This window comes from Malus domestica, chromosome 02 (genome assembly GCF_042453785.1).
Source record: "Malus domestica chromosome 02, GDT2T_hap1".
Taxonomy (NCBI): Eukaryota; Viridiplantae; Streptophyta; class Magnoliopsida; order Rosales; family Rosaceae; genus Malus; species Malus domestica.
Window position 1 is genome coordinate 33,550,648 of NC_091662.1, and position 16,474 is coordinate 33,567,121.

A 16,474-nucleotide genomic window follows, 5' to 3' on the forward strand; every position below is an offset into this window, starting at 1 on the left:
GAATGGTACGAGATCTTGGTTTCACCACGTAACTTGGTCTAAACTCCATGGATGGGGTGGCCATTTCTATATATAAAAGCTTTACATGACAAGTGTAGTGTTGGTTATGTAGGTTTACAATATGCAGTGCAAAAATAAGACACTAGTTTCCTTAGAAATCTTAGAATACTTAGAGCCCAACCTTGACCCGCCTAAGTCCGATGTAGAGTGCAACCTTTGAAGTTGTGTAGTATCACTTGTACGCACAACATTAACTTACTAAGTTGGAATTATTTGTACCGTGTTTATTGAATACATCTCTTATGAAGTGTCACTCAGGTGGAAGACGACGCCCCCGTCAAGCTATGCTGGCCGTGGTTCCTCTAAATACGAGGGAGGATTTGTGGTTGGGCATGAAAGGATAGCGACCATGGTTGCTACCACCCTAGCATATTTCTTTTGAAAATACAAAACATGAATTAAAGCACAAGAAAATTTTGAAGATCATTTCGAATTCCTGAGAAATAATGCAGAAGTTTCATCAAATCAAAGAAATTTGAGCAAGTTTTAACCAAGAACAATACAAACAGGTCGTTTGCATTTGGTTCTAAAACAGGTGGAGGAATTTGAATAAGGTGAGCTATATAAAGTTTCATATGGCTATAAATGTTGGGAATGGCTAAAACACTTGCATGAATTTAATATAATTATCATCTGACAGTAAATTCATAAATGTTAGTACAAAACAAAAGTGCCCATAAAAACGAAAACAAGAGGGGTAAGGGAAATTGGTGTAACCTCATTTTTTTTTTTGGAAACTGGAATTGGTAAACCTCTTTTGATAAAGATAGATTCAAAGTCCAATTCCTTGTAAAATGAATACATCAATACAAAATCAATTTGTTTAGTCATAAATAAAAATAAGGCCTGTTATGGGATCAATCTATTTTTGTTTACGAAAGTTGTGCGACACCGGCTCACCAACTTAGGATAGTTTCCTAGGGCTCGGGATGTCCACGTCCTGCTACACCCAAGAGCTCATACTCGATCCTCCTTAAAGTGCGTCTACCAAGTGGACAACTAGACCCCAAGATCTCTCACCTCCTTAAATGATGCATCAACAGACAAGCTAATGTTATCACAATAATCGTGTGATGCGCTGTAAATCTCAGCATAAGGGCACCAACAACAAACTGCAGTTATTATTAGCGTCAAATGACTGATCTACCTCTACTTCCACTTAGTGATATGATCGAGGTTGCTCAATTTTTTTTTTTGGTCAATGTTCCCTTCCACTACAAGGGAAATATATTACCCACAAAGAAACAAAACACAAGAAGGGCCCAAATACACACTAAAAAACAAAAGAAAAAATGGACCCTTAAAACACACGATACAAAACCCAAAGAAAGTCTTGGGACCCAATACAAACACAACACACAACAAATGAAACCCTAAAACATAACTACTGTAGATGTTCCTCCTGCCACTGACATTTCCTAACAATTCGAAGCCATCTCCGCCACAAGGACCTGCCATCACACCATCTAGAGTCCCAAAGTTGAAGAAAAAAACCGCTTCATCCTCCACGAACTAGGGCTTGCTTCGGTTCGAAACGGTTCGGTTCAATTTTTTTATTCGGTTTTTATTCAGTTCGGTTTCGGCCCGGTTCGGTTTTTTTTTTTTTTTTTGAAAATGAATAAAAATTGATATCTTAAAATTCTAACATCTCCAACACAATCATAACATAAGCATTCCTACACGATGAAAATAAATATTTAAAGTTCAACTAGAATCATCAATCAAATCTTCCAAAATCTAAACTTAAAAAAAAACATCAAAGTTTAAATCTTCAAAAAGTCCAGATTTAAAATAAACATTACATTACTTCAAGTCTTCCACACCTAAAATAAAACATAACAAAGTCCAAATTTTACAGAAATATTCCACTTTAACTAAAATAATAAACTCAAATAAACCTTCAAGATTTCATGTCTTCCACGCACTTCTTCTCTTCAACTCTTCAAGCTCAACGCTTAGGCGGCATAGGACGCAACATAGCAGATTAACAATGCAACCGTTATCTCACTACGTGGTTAATCAGCATATATATATATATATATATATATATATATATATAAGAGGGAGGTTAACAATGCAACCGTTGCTAAGAAATAGAGCTCTACTTTCACATGGATTATTGTAGTTACAACATTGTCTTGCTTGTCCTGTTCTCTCCCATCAAAATATTCTGGTACTCGGTACATTGTTCATCTTTGGTGGACCTGCATTCCATGTGATGCATTTTTCATAGCCTGTTAGGTTGTTATAGTAAAATTTGACTAATTGGAATTCTAATGGATCCCACAGAACTTAGAATTTCTTGCCTAATAGAAGCCACTTCACTTCTCAGCTCATTAACTTCCAAGCGCAACCTCTCATTTTGATTTCGCAAATGTTGTATATACTCCTCTGCAACTGCAATATAGTAAATAAACAACAAAGTTTGAGCCGTAGTCACAGTTATGGAAAATAATCACGTTTTTAAAAGACGTGAGAAAGGAGATCAAGCATGATAATTCTAACAAATCCTAAGACGGAAAAAGAAATACTAGGTACACAAAGCTTGAACTTTCCATCTTGTTCTCTACCAATTTCATCCAACTCCGACCATTTCTTCATCTGCCATGGCATAACAACCATCGCAGATTAGGAAAAAAGGGCGACAGAACATATTAGATTAAATAGAAATATCCAAATCAAAGTATAGGCAGCATGTAGGTCCTTACAAATACGTTTACAATATACCCAAAATTCAGAAGTACAAAAAGACAATTACTTTCTATTTCCCTAACCTCAAATTTCTCCTGAGCAAATTTAACATACAATTAACTGATTAAGCAAAAAAATAAATGAGCAAAAAAAATTGTAAAGAAGTGGGAAAGAACACAAAACACCTTGATTTTTGTGAACTTTTCGTAGAGTTTGGAGTAGAGAGCTTCCGTCTGCGAATGAACAAAATTCCAGAAAAAATCAAAATATAGAAAAATAGTAAGAAGTAATTTAGAAATGTAAAAATGGAGGGGAATCTTACAGTGGACTGGTAGTACACTCAAACATGACAAACAGAAAATTAAATACAGAGAAATGAGAGTATGAGACTAACCTTTTGCAGTCGAGACTCGAAACGGCAAGAAGAAAATCACGACGAGATGAAGGATTGACGGCGAGGGCGAGGTGTGAGAGATTGAGAGTGAGAAGGGTCGCGCCGTCACGGGTTGCCTGGGATTCAAGACCAAGAGAAACAGAGAGTGATTGAAGTTGAAGATCGAGAAAGAGAGAGAGAAGGCTAACCTTTTGTTGTCGAGACTCGAAACGGCGAGATGAGAGATTGACAGCGAGGGCGAGGTGTGAAAGATTAAGAGTGAGAAAGGTCGTGCCGTCGTGGGTTGCTTGAGAGATTGAGAAAGACAAAGCGATTGAAGTTGAAGACCGAGCAAGAGAGAGATGAGGCTCAGGCGACGCTAAAGGGTTACTGGGTTAGGGTTCATGGAGGGAGTTTGGAGGCAGGGAACGAGAAAGAGAAGTGGGGAATGAAAAATAGAAAAGTGTGGCTGCTACTACTAGTGGCTAGGGTTAAAGGATTTTGTTGATTTCTCAACAAAATAAAAAAAAATTCTCATAAATTCTGAAGGCATGAGGGTTCGAACCCATGGGCTCCAGCGTGAAAAGTTTCACTGAAACCAACTTGGCAACAGGTTATGTTTTGTTATGATTGTATAACCAGATTCGGTTCGGTTTAGTTTGACAGTTTCGGTTCGGTTTTTTTTTACCTCGGTTTGGTTTAGTTGTCGGTTTTTTTTGGGCTTTCGATTTTTTGAACCCACCCCTACCACGAACCACCAAAACGATCACCGCCATAGACCAAAGGAAGCCTGCGGGAAAAGAGATCCCACGAACGACAGCGCCAACAAGGGTGAACAAAGGGAAGAACCAACAAGGGTCAACAAAGATGGTGTAGCGAACACTTGAGCCAAAGCTCTACACACTTTCCCATGGAACAACGATAAATCGCAGTGAAAATTTGCGGAATCAAAATTAGGATTAGTGGAAAGAAAATGGAGTCAAGTGATGATGATGGTATAGGGGAAATGACCGAATGAGATGGATGAAACGGGTGAACCAGATTTGAGGCTTGGGATGATGAAAACAAAGGCAAACAAAGTACTAGGGAAGATGAGATTGTGGGAAAATTAGGGAGGAAACGGGGCTGGGGTTATTACAAAAAACCGTCGGAGAAAGAAAAAGAACAAGACAAAGGGAAATCAAGGGACTGCCATGACAAGAGTCGGCGGCAACGCAAAAAATCGAACACGGAGTCACTCTCAGACTCTCACTCGAGGAGAGAAAAATTTGTTGGGAAAAGGTTGCTCCTTCTTAGTTACCTATAAATAGGACCAAAGACCTTCAAGTTAAGGACATTCGTAAAAAATTCAATCTCTATGATCATACAATCTCGTTTACTGGGTGTAACTAATCTCGTTCTTCAATTTTATGTTAAAGTATATTTCGGCCCGACCCGCAAGGCCCAAACGAATTTAAAGGGCAAATACTACCGTAGACCAGTTCGTCAAATACAATTTTTTATGTTATTCGCCAGCTTTTTCCCTTATTTTTCCTCTTTGGTACCGTAAAATCCAATTCCCTTCAGAAAGTCTCGATCCCTAATTTCCTCTCCATCAAGCCGTGCCGCCTGTGTCCCCCTCTCTCCCTCTCCCCCTATCCCCCTCTCCCCCTCTCCCCCTCTCCCTCCTCATCTGTTCAGATCGCAGTCGTTCTTCTGATTTTATGTGTTTGCTGCTGGGGGACTTTGATGTGTGGTATATATGCCTCAACCTTTCGTTGCGAGCGGATGGACGTACGTCAATGAAGTCGGACAAATGTGCGGTCCGTACATTCAAGAGCAACTGTATGAGGGTTTATCCTCTGGGTTCCTCCCCGATGAGCTTCCTGTGTACCCTCTGGTCAATGGCACCTTGATCGCCCCAGTTCCATTGAAGTACTTCAAGCAGTTTCCTGATCATGTCGCCACCGGGTTCGCGTATCTCTCTATTGGCATCTCAACCGCCGCATCCACACCCACATCCACCGATTCTTTTCCATCTTCTCACGGCGGCGATTTGCCTATCCGCGACACACCTGCTCCTGGACCGACACCTTCACCTGCTCCTGTTGTTTATCCTGGTTCCCAGTTCAATTCTGCTTTCCATGCCAATTCCAATCAGCCCATGTCACTGGTACTTATAGTTGGTTCTTTTGTTCGGGTCGAAAAGTTGAGCATATGTGTTCTTTTGATTAATGTCTTATTAGTTTCCTTTTTCCCTTTGTTGCTCTGTATGTATGCAGCCAAATGAAGAGTCTTGTTGGTTGTATGTGGATGGTGAAGGGCACAAACGCGGGCCGCATACTCTTTATGAATTATACTCGTGGTATCGATATGGATATCTTCAGGATTCGGTCATGGTAAGATTTGAGTCCCTAATGTGATGATTGTGTGATGTGTATGTTCGTATCAAAAATCGAATTGGCATTTTTGTTGTATAATATCACATTTTTTCCAAGAATTGAACTTGGTGAATTTTGGTGAGGTCGGGTTTAGAACAAATGCTACTGTTTCGACATCATGACTGGATGGTTTTCCATTATTATGGCGGTTTATTTAGAACTTAGAACATGATCACTCAATTCAGGAACCTACGAAGCCTTATCGAATAAGAAAAACTGAAAAGAACAGACATTTCAGAAAGTTAATAGCTGCTTATGATGTTGATTCGAGCTTCTATTCTATAAGTAAGAAAGAAGCATTGATGGTGAAAAGTGAACGGATGTCTCTGGTGCATACTTGATTTCTTATGTTCAGTGTTAATTACCCCACTTAGTGGGAAAAGGCTTTGTTGTTGTTGTTGTACTGTTAATTACCTTTATATTGTGAGAGGTGGATGCCCTCGAACTGTTTCATCGTCTGTAAAACCCACTTTTAACAAAAGGGCTTAACGTGTGTAGTGTTTCTCTCTCTTGCTACTTCTTGGACAGATTTGGGCCCGCTGCAGTGCAAATTGTTTGCCAATTACTTTATGAAGTGATGGAAGTTTATGTGTCTAGAATCATGGAGTATATAGAATTTGCCAGGTCTTCTATATTTAGTATAGCATGGATTTGCTATGAGCCTGCTGTTGAAAATTTTTATGATGCTTCTGACTCTGGTGTCAACTTGTTTTTCGCAGATTTATCATGTTGAGAATAAGTGTGCGCCCTTCACCCTATTATCTGTTGCAAATGCTTGGAAACCTGGAACTGAAACTGTCGCCAACTCTGATGCCAAAAGCAATGGCACTGGGTCTTCTGTAAGCTTTATATCTGAAATTTCTGAGGGAGTTTCTAGCCAACTGCACCATGGAATTTTGAAGGCAGCTCGCAGGGTTGTCTTAGATGAGATTATCAGCAATGTCATTAATGAGTTTTTTACCACAAAAAAAAATCAAAGGGTTAATCAGGCCGTGAAGGCTTGTTCCTCGTATAGCAAAATGGTAGTGCATACAAATCCAAAAGCAGACTACTAATTCTCTTACTTTAAAGCCTGTTACATGTTGTCTGAGTGGATTTCATCTGTTTGGTAGCTCTTAAGTGGCTCATAAAATATTTCATTAAAAGTCAAAGTGGAAAGGAACTAAAACTGCTTCTTTGATCCTAGTATCACCTTTTGTTTATTTCAACCAAACACTACAAAAAACAGTTTTGGTTCTCTAAAAGTGCTTTTGACATGCCAAAAGTACTCCCAAACACTTTTTCTTTGCTTTATGAGATAATATTTTTTTTTTCGTGTCAAACAGTCTGAGATTGCTGGAGATATGAAGAACTGTACTGCTGTTTTGTGTGAGGCTGCAGCTTCCGACTCTGTTGCTGATGAGACATGTATCAATCAAGATTACAGCGAACCTCCACCAAGCACGAAATCTGTTGGAAGCATTGAAAACTTTTGGGAGTCGTATGCAGTTGTTTGTAGAATGCTTTTTGATTATTGTATGCAAGTCATGTGGAATGCTGTTTTCTATGATTCAGTGGCAGAGTACTCCTCTTCTTGGAGGAGGAGGAAACTTTGGTCTGGTTCTCCAGTGTGGAGGATACCTTCTAGTGAAGATGCTGAGAAGATTGATAAGTTACCTCATGAAGCTGTAGGTCTTTTGCATGCTTTAGTTTTTTTCATTTAATAAGTTATTTAATGTTTCTTAATGTCCTATTTGGTCATGCAGTTACTACCCGGGCAAGATTCTGATGCTTATGATGGTGATTACCCGCCTGGTTTTGAAGTCATGGCAAAGGAATTAGTTGATCATGCACATCCATCAATTATCTCTTCATTGGATCTTAATGGAGGAAATTCATCTAAACAGAAAAGTCCCTCATATGAAGACATGAACTGCATTGTAGAATATGTAGAAAACGAGCTCCAGTTGTCTGCAAAGAATGCTTTGACTGAGTTTGTTGGATCTTTTGTTGATGAGGAGGTCGGGAAATTAGTTACTTCGTCTAAACAAGAAAATTTAATGAAGGTGATCTGGAGATTCAATCAATTTTCCCTCCCCCTTCTGTTTTACTGTAACATTTTAGTGATATCTGTACTAGCTCATAGATGTTCAATTTATGATCATTTCAGTATGTTAGAGTAACATAGTTGTTGCTGCAGGAGAATGTCGGCTCTTCTCAGTGTCCCAGCAATAGCATTGGTGGATCTTCAGACTCATGTGATGAATTGAGGATTTCAAGTACAAAATCTACAGAGATGAATCCATCTGATGTATCCCCCCAATCTCCATCGCAAGTAGCACAGCCTGTTGATCATTCTGTACCTGAAATTCAGATGTCCAATTTGTTGGAAAATGCTTTTAAGGAATTATGTTCTCATGTAGATGATATGTCTGTTGACCAAGACATAAATGAGCCATTGCCCCCTGGACTTGTAGACAAAGCTAAAGCTGTTGTGCCATCACACACTTGCAAATTCCGACCTTCAAAGTCAGATGAATGTATTCCTAAGATTGGAGAATATACTGCCACAGCAATGTGCCGGAAAAAACTACATGATTATGTCATTAGAGATTGGAAATCATTGTTTATTGACTGTTCTCTTCAACAGTTTCTTGCATCATGGCACACTTCAAAGAAGACCCATGCTTATAAGGTATGCTGCTTGTGCCTTTGGTACTCGTCTCTTTCTATGAATTATTATAACTAGAATTCCCTATCATTTTAGTTAATATTTACTATTTCTTTTGGTGCAGGAAAAAGCATTTACTAGGAATAAAGACCATCTCGAAAAACATGAGAAAGAATCAAAGCATTGTGACAATTCTGGCACCGCAGGACTTCCTCCAATGATTGGTAAATATACGTATCACCGCAAGAAGTTGTTGCGGAAAAAGTCAGGGTCTTCACCGTCTGTAACGTTAGGTGATACTGGGTTACAGAATGAAATAGTGGAAAAGTCAAAGAAATTACATGTTACTGGAGATGTGCCTGAGAAATCAGAGCTAAAAATTGCTACTGTGATTCCTAAGAAGAGAAGACAATGCAAATCCCAAACTGAATCGCATGTTGGATCCCCATATTTGCAAGCTGGAGATGTGCCTGAGAAAACAGAACTAAAATTTTCTACTGTGATTCCTAAGAAGCAAAGACAAAGTAAATCCCAAACTGAATTGTATGGTGGCACCATGTCTTTGCAAGCTGGAGGTATGCCTGAGAAAGCAGAACTAAAAATTGCTTCCGTGATTCCTAAGAAGAGAAGCCAAAGCAAACCCCAAACTGAATCGTCTGTTGGCGCCACATCATTGCAAGCCATTGCTAAGAATTCTAGTAGTAGCAAACTATTGAAGGTTTCCCATGCAGTGAAAAGTAAGCTGTTTCCCTCGCATGTATATTTGTGTTGCGAGTTCTTTGGCGTTTCTGGTCTGTTGAACAGGATATAGTTTCCTTTTCTATTTCTTTTTTGTTTCAATATTGTATGCTTCCTGTCGGTTTATCGCTCAGAATGGAATTTCTCTGATAAGTAGGGACTGTTTTATCCAGGTAGCAAGCCCATGGAAGGCACTCCTAAACCTAGTAAAAAGATGGTTTCAGCTCACGAAGGGGACCACAATAATGTTGAGAAAGTTGTGAATAGCAATGGTCATGATGTTAGGCTTATAGGAGAGCCTTGTAAGTGTCCTTTCACTCATTCGCACGTGCAATTTTTATTTATTTATATATAATATTATTTATTTAACTCTTTGCTATGTTATTCTTTCTCTGTATTTATGGTTTTGCATACAGTAACTAAGCCATCAAAGCTGAAAAGGTATCGCGCAATGGATGATTTGAAATTGTCATGTCCCGAAAAGATCTTGAAAGTAGCCAATGGTGCTCCCAAGAAAGCAGCATGTAAGCCAGTTGCAGCTAGAAATATACAGTCCGGTAAATCCAAGAAACTAAATCCTTGCCCTAAATCTTCTGGATGCGCCCGGGCGTCCATTAATGGCTGGGAATGGCATAGATGGTCACAAAACGCAAGTCCTGCTGAAAGAGCCCGTGTTAGGGGAATTAAATATGTTAATGCTGAGTATCAACGTTCTGATATTAATACATCACAGTGGTCAAATGGCAAGGGTCTTTCTGCAAGAACAAATAGGGTGAAGATGCGCAATCTTGCTGCTGCTGCTGATGGGGCTGACCTTCTGAAAGCTACTCAATTAAAGGTCATTTCTGAATGAAATCATTTCTTGGATAACATATATATGTCTTTCTGAACATAATTCTGATAAACTATTACGTGGTACTGTTAGGCGAGGAAAAAGCTTCTACAATTCCAGAGAAGCAAGATACATGATTGGGGTCTTGTTGCATTGGAGCCAATTGAGGCAGAAGACTTTGTTATTGAATATGTTGGAGAACTGATTCGTCCCAGGGTATATTTACTGGACTATAATTGTTTCATCAATAGAATGTTTGGTTAGTTGTGTGTATGTGTGTGTTTTCCTTCTTTTTTACCTTTTCCAGTTGAGGATGGGGTTTCCCTTTTATTTGTGCATTAATTACTTTAGTTTGTGACTTTGCAGATATCTGATATCCGTGAGCGTCATTACGAGAAGATAGGAATTGGCAGCAGTTATCTTTTTAGGCTTGATGATGGTTATGTGGTTAGTGAATCAACACTATGAATTTGGTTTTAATGATTTTCTTTTCTTGTTTTCTTTTAATTCAGGTCCATAATTGAGCTACTTGTAGCATATAGCATGGAACATTATTTTTCTATGAATATATTGAATTTGATGACCACATAATCTGTGACCTAATGAGAATAACACATCTTTTGGGAGTGGGTAATATTTGCATAGAAGCAATTTCCCTGAAGCATTTCTTTTATTTAATACTTTGTAGGCTGGGACCTGGTCATGGAACTTTTGGCTTCGTCGATTTCATTTCCTATAGCATGGAACTTGGCATTTTTTTACGGCTTTATAGCTCATAAGAATAAGATCAATTATTATAGATGAATTGGCTTCAAGAAATGGGGCATTCTGCTAGCTTCTTCATTTGCTGCTTACATTTGTTGCATGTTGTTGTCCAGTGCATGGATTAATCTTCTACTCTAGTTTCTCCTGTTCCATTCATAAAGTTAGCTGTGCACCACTGGAGCAAAGTAGCTATCATCAATTGGCTAATATTTTCTTTCTGAAATATGTGTAGGTTGATGCTACAAAACGTGGAGGAGTTGCTAGATTTATAAACCATTCTTGTGAGGTAGAGGTAGCTTCTTTAGATTGTAATGCAAATATGCGGTATCAGAGTTATTTTGATTTTGGGTCTCGTGATATGAAGTCATTGTTCCTCAAAAATTGTTTTGCAGCCTAACTGCTACACCAAAGTTATCAGTGTTGATGGTCACAAACGAATCTTCATTTACGCAAAACGGCATATAGCTGTTGGTGAAGAAATTACTTACAATTATAAGTTTCCTTTGGAGGAGAAGAAGATTCCTTGCAACTGTGGTTCGAAAAAGTAAGATTTGTTCTTACAAGAATACATGTTCTTTGATTTTGTGGTCTTTTTCATCTTCTTTGTGTTTCTACCAAGAAAAATATTATTGCTTCATTATATGTTCATAAAGTTTGTATCTAAACGGTTTGGAGAATAACCTATGGTTATGTATACTGCTAAGAATCATATCTTTTATTCAGGTGTCGTGGATCTTTGAATTAGGAAGTGATTTGAGGTCTCTGGTAAGTAATTTACACAATTCTTCCTTCAATGGAGTTTTGTAATTGGAGTCTTCTCAAAAATGGAGTTTTGTAATTGGATTCTGTTCATACTAAATTGTCACTCAATGTTTTTTGCAGGCTACGCATTTAGTTATGCCATGCATGTTGTTGGCGTTGCAGTATACTTTCTCAGAGGTATGTTTTGTTCTTAATCGTCAATTTCTTGTACTTCATATCAGCTCTTGTCCTGCACAAATTGCTGTTGCACTAAATTTCAGTTTCTTGCTCTCATGTTTTTCGTGAATGCATCTTCCAAGGCCTGATGATTGCAATTGATTCCTTTTACTTTGCCCCCTTGTTTGGATTGTATTATACATTTGGGGCATTATTACTTGAGGATTATTCAATAACTACATATGGTCCTTAAAAAGGATCAGGATGCTTGAGAGATTGTTTTTTAAAATGTCATATTTGTTGGCAGCCTGCATACGGCATGTAATTATATTGGTTTAATGTTTGAATGTGGTTTTTAAAAATCATGCAATCTTGTGAAGGAGCTGGGATGGTTCTTTCACGATACAAAACATTCCCCTTGGCATGCTGGATGAGCATACGTGGGATGCTGTAGATAAGAAGACAGATGATTCACAGCAGAGCCCTTTGGCTGGGTTTAGCATCAATTGTATGTTTATGAATCACAAACTTATTCAAGTAAAGATGAACAGTGCCACTAGCATTATAAGTTTTCAATGGACGGTTTCCATTGATTTAAATATTTTGACAATCATTTTCGTGCCAAAAGAAAAACAAGAAATTGGGTTTTGCAGTGTGACTTGTACAAGCTTATTTTAACTGATGAAGCATGCGTAACGGGAATTGATGCAAGTTTGATACTCTTTCAGGTTATGAACCGTGGTTGACATCAAAGATTGGGTGATGTGACCATCGTGAACATCACACACAAATGAGAATTTCGGCTGCTTGTCAAAGATATACCTGAACCATGTGCATTCTTGTAGGTTTCACTGTGTTGCAGATGAGTTTCTCCCCTTTAGAAACTGTAAATCGGTTAAATGTTTTACTGCTTACATAACAAATTTTGGAACATAAAATCTTGTGTAAACATGCATTATTGAAGTTTATTTAATGATAAGAAATTTAATCTATATATTGGCTTGAATGCGCATGTTGATTGTTTATAGTTAATGGTAAAATTCAACTACCCTTTGCATTGAAGAAATTTGTGTGTCGCTTAGATCTATGATGTGCGTGTGAGTACCCCGTCAATTTGTTTCTGGGTAACAAAACTAGGAAGAAATGTTTGCATGATGTGTGACTTCTAGGATCCTGCATTATTTTGCGGACTGGAGTGGAGAAGTTGTTCTATGAGCGTGGGAATGTTGCCGATAACGTTACCATAAGAACGGTGACGGTTGCTTGGTAATTTTTAGATGCAAAGTGTGGGAGAGTAAGAACTCAAACTTACTACCATTTAACGGGAATCCTTAAATAATATTTAGCAAAAGCCTGAACAATACGTGATACTCTGGCTAATTGGTTTGCAATTTTTGGTTTTTTTTTTTACCAATAGTTTCATTGGCAAACGTATAAATTGTGTGTGAGTTGTCCTTCCCTTCTATTTTATTTACTTTAAATTTTATTTTTTTGCTTTCATTTGTTGTTATTTTTTCTATGGTTGCAGGAATATTAGGATAATCAAACTTTCGCAGCTGGGCGGAGGTCTTTTGTTTTGTGCCCTCTTGTATGGTATGTCTCTCTTTAATGTGTTGTACGTTTGTTTCAACACCAGTTCAATTCTCTTTGGCTTAAAATTTGAGCTAGCCTATAAAAAAAAATAAAAGGCCAAGTACAGTTTACACCATCGAGGTTTGGGGTCAGTTTTAAATCGGAATGAGTTTCAAATTTTTCACATTGCGCGCGGACTTTTGACATGTGTACATTTTATACTTTTTGTTAACTTGATTGTGTGGTAAACTATTAACTACTCGTGTCAGAGCTGGACTAGCCCTCCAACTCACCAACCATGCTACAAAAAAATACCGAGAGGACATTTTGGGGGTGGGTCTCGCATTTCACGTCATTAGTTAATAGCGGTCAACCTAACGAAAGGTATAAATTGGTTGGATGTCAAAACGTCAGGCTGCAATACAAAAAAAATTGAAATCTTGTGGCCTATTTTGAAACCGACTCCAAACCTTGATGATGTAAAATGTACTTTACCAACGACAACAATAACGTAGCCTTATCCCATTAAGAGGTTGGCTGTATGAATTATAGAATGCCACTGAACTCGGTTTTGCTCCAATTCTTGCGTTAGCCTCAAGTACTTTATATCTTTTTTTAAAGTTTCTCAGTCTTCCTAGGTATTCTTCTACCGCTTTCGCCTTGAGCCTCTATCCCATAATCGCATTTATAACCAGAGCATCTGTGAGTTTTCGTTTCACATGTCCAAACCTATCGTCAATTGCGACCACTCCTTCACCTCGGTTATCCTTGTTCTTAATCATGTCCTTTCTCGCGTGCCCACATATCCAATGAAGCAGTTTTATCTCCGCTACACTTAGTTTTTGCAGGTGTTGATGCTTGACTGCCCATGAACATTGTTGGCCTTATTGTCATTCTATAAAATTTTACCTAGAGCTCTAGTGGCATACGACAGTCGCACAACACACTAGATGCACTCTTCCACTTCATCTATCTAGCTTGTGTTTTATGGTTGAGATTTTTATCTAATTCTCCATTCTTTTGCTAGATAAATCCAAGATAACCAAAAGTGTTTACTCTTCGGTACTTCTTGATCTTCAATCCTCATCCCTATCTCATTTGGACTGATTTCCACTGAACTCATTCCATATACTCTTTTTGGCCTACATAGACATTTTAGATTCCAACACTTCTCGTCAAAGGTTAAGTTTCGCATTTACTCTCCCCCTTGCATTTATTTATCAATACTATATCATCAGCAAAAAACATACACCAAGGAATATCTTGAATATGTCTCATTAGCTCATCCATTACCGATGCAAAAAAGTAAAGACTTGATGAACTAAGTAGTTATGGAGAAACTTTCAAGTTTGTCCTTGATGAGTACTGTACCCTACAACTAAAATTAAGCAAGCCAAACCAGTGTACAACCGTATACTTTAAATGAATGGTTATATAGGCTTTTGGTCCGTGCATTTTGATTAGGTTTCATTTTGGTCCATGTGTTTTAATCCGTTATCAATCTTGGGTTTTTGTTTTTTTTTCTCCTGTGAAACAAGCTTTTAAGTTTTTAAGGGTTATTTACACAATTGTTCCTTACGTATATTTTTGCATTCACTTTCAAATATTGGTCCATGTATTTTCAATTAAAAGGAGTAGTTACAGTTTTGAGTTGTTGCATGATTGTATCGAAACACCAGTTTGACGGAAAGGACCAAGATCGTTAACGGATTAAAATGTTTGCAAAACATGAACCGAAGTTGATATCTCCATATAACACAGGACCAAAAAATGTCTTTAATCACCAAATCAATATGTGTGGCATACAAGAACAATTAGAAATATGAGTTTTGCTTAAAACTCCGTCTTTCCTTCAAATAAAAAAATGCCGGCAGCAGTTGTGATTTGCACTTTGAGCTTCTAAGTTGTTCAATGAAGGTTGTGTTGCACAAATTATCCTTGTGGTATCGGTCATATGTTAATGCAGTCGCTATTGTTTCAAATGACTATTTTACCCTTGCAATTCCGAGTTTGAGTAACCTTGACATATGACCACGTACCACAAGGATAAACCGTGCAATTTAGCATTTGATTGAGTAAACGTAAATTTTATAGTGCTATGAAGTACTAAGATATTCTCGGTATTGGTCGAAAAGGTAAATGAGTTCAAAAAAACAGACTGGGGAAAGGACAAGGCCGTGGTCGTTCACGTTGCTTTCATGTGTGCTTAATATATATATAGTACGAGTTGAATAACTCCGCCTGTGTTTTGATTCCTATTTGGACACAGCCGGTCCCAAGCCCGGATAAAGGAGGAGGGCTGTCAATATCTGTACTATGTATGATGCAAATGATCCTGACCCTTAATCTCTTGTGAGTTCCAGATGCATCATTTATCTGTATTTTTGTATGGGCCACCAATCTTATGCCTGCTGCCATGTTGGGTGTCCAGAATCGGATTTGATTACTCACTAGATTCAAATAATATTTAAAGAAGGAAGGGAGGCTGACTTCCAAATTTTGTCCAAATTAAGGTAGATTGTGATTTAGTCTTGATGGATACTTATCACTTCGTGGTTGATGCATCTAGGTTTCATCTCGTGAAAACTTACCAGTTTCAATCTCTCGTAAGAATTTTTTTTGGAGGATTAAATGGGATAAGTTTTCTTCATGTAGAATGTCAAGTTGGTGTTTCCTCTATTTTTCAAGAACAATTTTCTAAATAGAAAGTAAAATGGACATTATATAACAAAGTTAAGAGTATAATAAGAAACAAAATTATGTATGCCCGATTATCATCACCACCACCATTACAAGATTCTCCACCGTCTCACTATCATCACCACAATTGCGATCATCTTTGACAACACCACCTCCCACTACCAAGTACCATCGCCGTCGCCACCATATCCTACCTCCATCTGCATTTTAAACGCCATTATTGCCACCTGCAAATACCATCACCATCATCACATTCTCCACTCCCATTATCCTCACTATGCCAACCGTTACTGCTACCAACACTCCAACCGCCATTGCTACCAACACCACTCTATGATCAGCCACCATCTTTACCACCACCGCCGCCATTACTACTAAACACAAATTTATAGTTTTGTACAAGATTTTAGATATTGGTACCATACAAGTTTTTAATGTTTCATTCTCAAAAATCATTCTCGGATTAAACTACCAGTTGTATTCTCGAGTCATAAAAATACGAAATTTATATCGTTTTCATATTACAAAAGGGCTCTTTAAAAACATCCATGATTTTCAAACACCCGTCGCGCATTAAATTTCCAACAGTAGTATATTAGTCAGTGAGATGGTGATGGTTTACTTAACTAGAGATAATTAGTAAAATGCAGATAATTAATTGTATTGTTTAACCACAGAGACAGAGACCGTTAATTTAATATTCCATCTAATTATTTTGAGTGAGCAGATGGTTAAACAAAAAAAAATTAATTAAT

General features: G+C 37.9%; 1 protein-coding gene across 11 annotated transcripts; it reads left to right on the plus strand.

The window, feature by feature from the left end:
* Positions 1-4,608: 4,608 nt before the first annotated feature.
* On the plus strand, positions 4,609-13,203 carry LOC103411014 (histone-lysine N-methyltransferase ATXR7). Of its 11 annotated transcripts, none has more exons than XM_070817861.1 (18): positions 4,641-5,276; positions 5,386-5,502; positions 6,264-6,566; positions 6,870-7,211; positions 7,290-7,589; positions 7,724-8,218; positions 8,319-8,931; positions 9,106-9,234; positions 9,349-9,770; positions 9,858-9,980; positions 10,131-10,211; positions 10,762-10,821; positions 10,922-11,073; positions 11,253-11,294; positions 11,412-11,468; positions 11,828-11,955; positions 12,176-12,288; positions 12,976-13,203. In XM_070817861.1, exons 1-14 carry the CDS (start codon positions 4,866-4,868, stop codon positions 11,272-11,274), a joined length of 3,570 nt encoding a protein of 1,189 aa, XP_070673962.1. In that variant the 5' UTR covers positions 4,641-4,865; the 3' UTR covers positions 11,275-11,294; positions 11,412-11,468; positions 11,828-11,955; positions 12,176-12,288; positions 12,976-13,203. The 11 variants fall into 11 exon arrangements, with proteins under 11 accessions (XP_008347898.2, XP_070673962.1, XP_070673964.1 ...); XM_070817863.1 differs by having other exon boundaries at positions 10,762-10,815; XM_008349676.4 differs by lacking the exon at positions 12,976-13,203 and having other exon boundaries at positions 4,609-5,276; positions 10,762-10,815; positions 12,176-12,439.
* The last annotated feature ends 3,271 nt before the right edge of the window (positions 13,204-16,474 follow it).